The 9,412-nt window shown below is 34.0% G+C and overlaps 1 protein-coding gene across 1 annotated transcript; it reads right to left on the bottom strand.

Moving 5' to 3' along the window:
• Positions 1 to 4,005: 4,005 nt before the first annotated feature.
• Positions 4,006 to 7,963, bottom strand: LOC145137082 (vacuolar fusion protein MON1 homolog). Its single transcript, XM_079071228.1, has 11 exons — positions 7,432 to 7,963; positions 6,981 to 7,194; positions 6,792 to 6,909; positions 6,508 to 6,579; positions 6,340 to 6,379; positions 6,130 to 6,231; positions 5,931 to 6,049; positions 5,712 to 5,844; positions 4,967 to 5,123; positions 4,284 to 4,320; positions 4,006 to 4,178 (listed from the first exon to the last, which is right to left on the bottom strand). The coding sequence occupies exons 2-9, from the start codon at positions 7,018 to 7,020 to the stop codon at positions 5,115 to 5,117; spliced, it is 633 nt and encodes a 210-aa protein (XP_078927354.1). The 5' UTR covers positions 7,021 to 7,194; positions 7,432 to 7,963; the 3' UTR covers positions 4,006 to 4,178; positions 4,284 to 4,320; positions 4,967 to 5,114.
• Between the last annotated feature and the right edge of the window lie 1,449 nt (positions 7,964 to 9,412).

Here is a 9,412-nt window from a genome sequence, read left to right as displayed (position 1 = left end):
GAAATTTACTTGGGAACACGAAGATAAGATGAAATAGAAGTAGCCACAACTGTTCAGCGGTGCTCCCTCTACTAGTGGAACAAAATAGTAGTAGAAACGAAATAATTTCGGGACGAAATTCCTTTACCGGGAAGGTAACCGTGACATCCCGAAATTTAGGTATAAATCTGTAGACAGTCAATTTACCGCGAACCACACTATAGTAGGACGTACGACATAGTACCTTGGTGACTTGAAGTATAAATGAGACCATGTTACTCATAAGTGCCTTCGAGATACCTCAAAACGCTCGAAAAGTTGACCATCGTCATCAAATAGGAAACTGTTCAAAAATCGGTGAGATCTGATGCCCTAAAAATCAAATTTTCTCCCATGGATGATAAAATTGGATAGAAAATGTTCTCAAGATTCCGTGGATATAAAGAACGTCCAAAACGGAGATCGTATGAGAAAGTTATGCATGTTTTAAGCTTTTAAACAGACATATACCTGATTTTACCTGGCACCGGACACTACACAGCTCAGTTTGAGGTAGCTACACATCTCATAAATAAATTTTGAACTTGTTTCTGAACTCGGGTTTTGGTCTAGTATTACGAATCGAAACCCGGTGGAAGTGAAACTTTGAACGTCGTTTCAGGGAGATCCATATATCGGATTCGAATTTTGTTTGAATATTTGATATCACCGCGACCGTGACTTTTTCCAGGTACTTTCAAAATAATTTTTACGAGCTCTGAAATCAATGCCACGTAAATCGAGGCACCTTGTGTGTGGGATAAATCAAAAGGGACACAAAGGACATGCTTGCACACATGCTTAAAGAAAGGGTCACCTTTGACCAAGGTTCTAAATAACGTAAGGCGTGACTTGACGGCAATGTCAAGCCTCAAGCTTTTCCGAGCCTTGGCGAGTCATGGCGTTTGTAAGGCGTGACTTAAGGCGGCAATATTCTATATAATTAATATTTTTAGATGTATTTTCAACTATTATTCATTTTTATACAGATATATGAGTTAAGGCGGCGTTTTAACAAAGCTTGGCGGCAAGTGCAAGCCTTGGAGCCGTGGCGCGCCATGGCGGAGCCATGACGAGCTTTTTAGAACCTTGCCTTTGACCCATGACAGGTCAACATCACTTTGACCCATGAAAATTCAACACCCATAATTCCTTTTTTTATTTACTCCCCATACGATGCACCCTCTCTCTAACAATCTTTCTCTCCCTCTCTTCTCTCTGTTACCACTACGAATAGCCACCACCACCTTTGTTACTTCTCCTGTGTTCGTCGACCATAACACCCCAACCACTCACTGATTTTTGTTGCTTGTTGTCTTCCTTTCCTTCACTACCGAGAAATACCACCACCACCAAGGGTGTTGATGCTGCTGTTGTAACCACCAAGAACCACCGTGGTTCTCCATCTCTTGTTACTGATCGAAATACGCTACCAGACGACACCCTCTGCCACCTTTCCTCGACACTCTCTCTCGTTTATCGCTTCTCTGACGAAGAGAACCACCATAGCCGACTGTGGCAGCCCCTCCGCATCCCCATATCGTAACCCACCACCACCAAACATCCCGACATCGTTGCTTCTTTCCTTTTGGTTTCCTTCCACCGTGTGCTGCCAAACAGAAGAGAGACGAGGCACTTAGGGCCGTCGCTACCACCACCACCCTCCTACCATCGTTGACCACTCAATTCACGCCACCGCTGTTGAAAGTCCGACCACCGCCATTTTGCTGCCACTATGAGTAAATCGGTCACGACCAACTTTTTGTTTTTTTAGTCGATTGCTTCCCTTGTTCATAAGAGACGGTATTGTTCAAACTTATTTTAATTTTATTTAAATTCATCCCTCTAGTTGTATCATCTTTTCAAATTAGTCCCTCTTTTCAAACTTGGAATTAAAATAAACAGTTTAACCCCCTCTTTGTAAATGTTTCACAGATTAAGTTCCTTTCCCCAAACTTTGGTTTAGAATAATTGCTTTAGCCCCTCCTTTGGTTAAGTTTAACAAAAACAGTCCCTTTAATTAATTATTTTAGGAAAACCACCCTATACTTAGTAATTAATACCAAAACTACCATTTGGTTTTATTAGGTAACATAAATAGACCAGGCGGATCGTTTTAAACGTAAGTAACATCACGTAGTGGGTTCTCACGACAAGTTTCATACCACAAACCTAGTTCACGCTACAAATGTGAGTGCTTATGACCCATTTTTAACGTTTTTAGTATTTTGGGGGTGAATATATATGAAAAATGTATATCTATTATGAAAAACGCATGTTGAACTCATATTTAGCTTAAATCGATATTTTGTCAAAATTATATATCATTTAATTTTTATCATGACATACGCATGTCATAGTGGTTTAATACATGTTATAACTAGAAAAGATAACTCATATGATGCATGTCATAAATTATAAATCATAAGAAAATTATGATTTTACTATGTAATGCGTATCAAAAAAAATATGTGTTACAAATATTTATCAACTTTGCATTATTTAACCAATATCATACATAGATTTGTACATATGTTAAATGGATATGTATAAATTATTACATTTATATATTGGAATTTATTCACGCAGTTGAGAAACTTACTATTTATATAAGCGAGTAATATATACTTTTATGAATATAGCGAACTTACTCAACTTTTATAGAACAACTATATCGTATACATTAGTTAATCACTTTTATAGTGAGACACTATTCATTACCTAAGTTTAACCACTTAGTATACCCATTCGGCTATAACCGTTATTCCTCGGAGCAAGATACGTTGTATATATCTATACGGGTTGACACCCCACCTGTGGTTACTAGCTACAACCTCGACAGAACAATCGAAGTCGGTGATAATTATCTTTTTTCATTTTTCCACGACGTCCAATGAAGCGTCGTAAGGGGTTATATCTACTCACATAGCTCGGTTATAGGACTCATTATAAGCATTAATTGGATCATTTATCTAGAAACCATGAATTCGGTTTCTCTCTTTATAAAACATTATAAGTATGTATTTACTTATGATTTATCTATCTATCAAACATTTTAAGTATGGATTTACTATGATTTATCTCTTTATCAAACATTTTAAATATGGAATTACTTATTATTTATCTCTTGGTCAAACATTTCAAGTATAGATTTACTTATGATTTATCTCTTTATCAAACATTTTAAGTACGTAATTACTTATGATTTATCTTTTGGTCAAATATTTCAAGTATGGATTCACTTATGATTTATCTCTTTATCAAAAATGGTTTTAACTACAAGGGAAATACTTTTCAGACATTTTAAAAGTATGATTAATACGGTTAGCAGAAAACCTTTAACTCTCACCAATCTTTGTGTTGACCCTCAAACTACATTTATTCTGAGGAGATCATTGAACCAGGCTTTAGCGGAAGAAATTTTCATGGAATTCAAGGCACCGTAGTTTTATATAGTTTTTGTTATATCAGCCTATTTGTTAAGCAAAAATTATGAACTTATTATTATTATTTGTATCAACTATGTATTCGAACCTCAAAGTAGAATATAACTGTTGTGTTGTTATTGTTGTAACTTGTGATGTATATTCAATTTCTTTGTGATCCATGTACTATGTCACACAGCTCGACGTGTTTCGCCGCCTCGGTCGGGGGTGTGACACAAAAAATCAAAAATAATCTTGAATGTTTGAATATAAATTATTATAATAGTAGAAAAGGTCGAAGACATACATCATGCCAAAAGGGGGTGGTAAAAGATTTCATGTTGAATAATGGTAGATATTGAACCATAAAGAGGAAAGGACAATAACTTGTGGAATTATAAGAAAATTGTTCGCATTCAAAATTGTTAAGAAACTCTGACATTTCGTCCCAACATAGCTGAAATACCATAATTGCCCCTAGATCTTGTGCATTTTAAAAATATATTTTTTGATTTTTTTTTCCTTCGTTTCTATAGGCCTGACAAATCTTTTAACAAAAGTATAAAAAAATGAAATATATTTACAGATTAATGACACAGTTTGTCTATACGATGCTTAATAAACAATGAAAAACTTGTGAAAGAATATTCTATTATCCATGGTGCCTTATGATGCTTATCTTCCAAAATTATTTTGTATGAAAATCTTCTTGGTTTTGGTAACAAATGCATCCCTCTAAAAGATCAAAAGAATTTAAATATTCATTATAATTAAGCAGTATAACTTGTTGCTTCATAGTAAATAACAAAGCAATAAACAAAAAGACTTTTGTGTACTAACCTACCGAGCAACAACTTGTTGTCTTCTCCATTTTATCCTAAAGGAAACAAAGAAATTAGAAAACATTACCATTAATTGAAATGAAAAGAGCCATAAAATAAACATATATTAGGATTAAGTGCTAACAATGTGTTAACTGATGAATATTATAACGATCTCAGTTCTTCATAGGGACATTACTCTTTTTATAATATCACAAGATCTTCTTTACTTCATATTTTCCATGTGTCACATAACAGAGTAAAAAAAAGCTTCATTTTTATTAAACTGATACAATAAGCATGTACATGCAAAACATCTTTCCTTTGAGAAAAATCAAGTAACTATCATGATTTGTACAAAATGAGAGACCCAAAAAAGAACAGATCTGAATAAGGAAATAGTACAAAAGGTTTTTCCTAGTCAAAATTTTCTAAAGAATACATGTCCCTAGGAAAACAACCGCTTGTACACCTTTATGTAATGAAATATAAAAAATAAAATAAAATAATCCAAAGACACTTGCAGATAGAAAATTAAGCTGTGTTCATTTTTTTTCCTTATTTCAAGCTGTACCAAATGGTACCTTCTTCCCTTTCTTCCCCTTATATTGAATATGTTACCGGATTCGTTTAGGAAAACAAAAACCTGAGAATCAAAATAGATAAACACAAACAATTATATTTTTTTCAAAGATGCTTTACCCTGAGAAGCAAAAAATCATGTCACGAAAGAGAGAAATCTCATCCTTGATTTCTTAGCAAGATGATCCTTCTATAGCATGAAGTCTTCTCCCAACATCCAGGGGTTCATATCCAGATATGAAAAGGGTAAATCAATAATATTTCAACTCTACAACACCTGCAAGAATTTCAAACACAAAAAAACGTGTTTTAAGATCTTATCCAAGTTTTGACATATTTAAGAGCAAACTAATAAAAATTTCCAGAAAAGAAACAATTTTTTTGCAGAATAAATCAAAACCAAAATATGATGAAATGATTATTGTTCCTGCAATTATATACATACCATCGTTACGTGTTTTAAATAACCAGTTAAAGAAAATACAAACGAAGTAGGAAGGTCACCGGATTCTGGAGGTGAGTTGCTACATTTTCCCTAGTAATTCCATATAGCTAGTGCATAATTTAGAAAAAAAAAAAAAAAAAAACAACTTTTAGTCAAATTTTATATAAACCTACCGTGTAAAATTACCAAAAAGGATTAACTCTCAATTCCAATTGGTTAACAGCAACAACAAAATTTCTATGAAGATCATTTGAGCAAACAACATGAGGCTTCTTTGGGGGAATAAAAAGGTAATTACAAATCTAAAATTTATAAAAATGATTGATTACAGTCTACAGATGCATAAAACAGTTGGAAGAAAAGAAGGTCAAGGAAATCAACTCTTTGCAAGCATCCTATAATTGATCAATGGTGAAAAACCTTGTTTTTACACATCAATATTGCAAAAAGGACACCTGTATCAGCAACATCTTGCAAAATGGCACAAGCAGTTTGCCTTGTGGTGTAAGCAAGTGGAAGACAAGTGTATGCATGAAGAAAAGTTGCAGGGTTCCTGAATAATTTAATAAAGATTCAGTTAAAATCATCAAGATTCAAGAATGACCACTATGCCCTTGGTTTAATGAGAAACCAGACCACCTGAAAGAGTGGATGAGAGAAGAAAAGACGGCGTCTGTCCCTCCAAGCAAAGGAGTCATGTCAAATTTAGAGTTTTTTTCAAAACATTTGTCGATAGATCTTGTGAGAATAAGTATCATCTGCAGAAATATAAATGGATGTGATAATTGGATTATAAATAATAATTAAGATTAAATAATTAGATTAGATAAACTATTACCTGACCATAAAGAAGTTCGAGTTGTCCTCTTAGTGACTCATAAGGCTCCTCTGTACAACTTATGCAAACTAAATAAATTGGTCCTTTCACAAGGAAAACTACCTCTAAAAGAATGGATAAATAAAAGGGTATACTTATTTATTTTTTATATAATTTACTTGAAGTTTCATACATGAAAAGTAGAAAATGTCATGTCTTTTTATTACTGACCTGGGGTTTTCCTGCTCTGACCAATTTAACACGGTCTCCCCTGAAATAGATAAATGAAAGAAACTATTTGATCACTCATTTTGTTTTTAAAAAAGTTAGGAAAAAAATGAGAGTGTAACTAATAGGACTAAATGTGATTACATAGCTTATAGATGTTAATATATTTACCCATTTTCCACAAAGGAAATGATGGCTTGCAAAGTTGCTGAAAATCCTGCTAGTTTGTGCTCATCTCCATATCTGAAAGTGAATTCAAATGGTGTGATGATTCACTCTATATCTATATAATTTGATTTGATTCATGAAGTAAATGACACCAACTCTTTACAAGGTATAATCTTTCAAAGAATATTCATATAACCCAAAAACTGATGAAAAGATGCATTAGATATTAGCTATACTCCCAAATTGAAAATACACATCATAGATATTGACTAAGGGCTAAGGCATACCTTGGATATATTGGTTTACCAGAACGACTCAAAACAAAGAAATGTTTCTTCCTTTTCCTCCACGAGATAGAACCATCATCTTGCACTTTATCCATTATCAGTTGAAATGCATTACAAACTGCAATTTTGAAATGCATTACAAACTGCAATTTTAAAGAGAACAATGAAAAGAAAAAAAAAAGCGTATACCTGAGAAACCGGTTGTGAAGTAGGCAAGGGAAAAGATCATACCCCAATAACACTAAGCAATCCCTTCAATGCCCAGAATGCACACTTTGTGTGAGACGTAACGACAACACACATCAAGAAAAAATTCAACGTCCAAACATAAACTCTACCCCAATATCACCATCACGTTTTCATCTGTTGTGGTAAGATATAAATTGTTCCGGATCGTAAAAGCCTATTTTCGGTGTTACCATGCTTTAGTTAGGATGCAGAGACCAAAAGAAGCAAACAAAATAACATTAATATCTGAAATTTGAATCCCAACCCAAAATCAACAAAACCCCAGATAATGATTCCTCAAAAACAACAACACTCTAACAAACAAATGAAACGGAGCTGATGGAAATTCAACAACAGCAGATGGTAATTTAAGGTTTAATGTAGAAAAAATCTAACCCACTAAAAGACGAACCTTTCTCCTATTTGTTTGGTATTACTCAGTCGTGACTCATCGTCACAACTTCATCGGCGTGTCTTCAAAAATCTCCAAAATTCCGTACGGGCGCCGACAACGAACAATGTAGTAGATGGGGTCCTCCCTCGCCTTCCGTCTCTCCCCAAACCAAATTACCTGATAGGCAGTCCGGGTCGATGGTCCTGTTGCAGCAAGAACAATCAATCGCGATAAGAGAGTGCAAAACGAATGTCGACTATAGGGAAAAAATTCGATTGAGGATACTGATCAAGGAGAGAAGCCAAATAGAAAACCCCTGTTCTTCGATTGAGGATACTGATCAAGGAGAGAAGCCAAATAGAAAACCCCTGTTCCGTGAAACCCTTTTTCACCATCCAACGTACGAATCTCCGGTCCAGAATTGCAAACGGAAATCAGAAGACAACGTGTACAATATCTTTAAGGCGGTGGAAAAGATAACGATGACCCAATTTTGAAGGCGGTCTGAAAAAAAAATATTATTTTTTAAAAGAAAACCGACGGCAAAGCAAAAAATAAGCGCAACGTCCGTGGCCAAAGTAGTAAATGAAGGAAAAAAGTGGCGAGAATTGGCAAAGTTTCCTGTTCCTCACGATTTTAACAATTAATAGTATATATAATCAATTAATAGTATATATATAATGTTTATATTATTTAATATATTTAGATATTGTAATAATAATATTTTTGAGCACAATAAGTATTGAACGACAATTTATTAGAATTTAAATATCGTGCAAAACATATATCAAACATATATTACATCTTCAAAATCATAAAAATTACGACTAGAACTTATATATTGTACATAAAGATTTATGCAATCTACGTATGGGGTAATCCATGCCGTAACACACAGTCTTCTGTAATGATTCCATTGTAAAAAGACAGGAGGCATCGAATATTCTTCTCTTAATACCACTCTAATGTAATGATTGTTATTTACGTGCCCAATTGCAATAGCAACCTGTTCATGCATTGGTGGTGTAGTAGATCGAAGCGAGAAGTATGTTGTACCGAAAACATTGCTTATAGAATGTAATATCACATTATGCTTTGAAGCAATGAGGATATCGGTTTCAGGAAAAAGAAACCAATTAGCACACTGTTCATTTATATCCGAACGAAATAAATTTATGGAATTGAAGATGTCAAATCGAAATTAACTCCCAAATATATCGTTATATTCTTCCCGGTATGTGTATAACTCCTCTAGTAAATCAACCCGAATTTTGGACCAATCATTTTCATGAAGACCAAGACAAGAAGCTATCGTGCGTAATCCATAATTTCCATCACCTAGTACATCATGTACATGGCTTATGTAAAGATGCAATATATATGGAAATTGATGAATGTATGAATCTGAATAGTTTCTTTGTACTGAGTATGAGTTATTCCTTGTTGGCTCTGGATTTCCCATGACATTAACCCCAATTTTAGAAGTGTTTGGAACATTTTGTCTGTGGGGTTCTTTATTTTTTGAAAGCCTTATGCTTCGAGCTTGGCCGACCACAATTATTTATTTTTAATAGCATGTTCACAAAGAGAAGTTGTCGATGAAAAAAATACGTACTTGAAATTTTGATTAAACATTTGCTCTTCATTATCACAACTAAGTTTGTTATCAACTTACAAGTATAACAAATTTGAATCAATTGAAATCATAATGATTGTTTAATATATTAAGTATATGAATAATAATAATACCTTGATATTAGAGAAATAATGTTTGGAGGTGTGCAAAATTAAAGCTGTATGCTTCTTCTATTTGAGATTCGACTACCGTCGCCCAACATCTGGTTAAGGCACACCAAATGTCTTGTGGCCTTATTGAAGTTCTACACCTTGTCTAATACTTTTAGATATATGCCATCTACAAAGTAAATGTTTAGTTTCTGGGAAAACATTTGTGCATGCTTTCATCAATGCAAACTCTCTGTTTGTGACGATGACTTGA

Source organism: Lactuca virosa, chromosome 9, assembly GCF_052849685.1.
Source record: "Lactuca virosa cultivar CGN04683 chromosome 9, Lactuca_virosa_CGN04683_v6, whole genome shotgun sequence".
In the NCBI taxonomy this organism is placed as follows: domain Eukaryota; kingdom Viridiplantae; phylum Streptophyta; class Magnoliopsida; order Asterales; family Asteraceae; genus Lactuca; species Lactuca virosa.
Note: the sequence above shows the minus strand (reverse complement) of the source record. Positions and strands in the feature narration are given on the sequence as shown.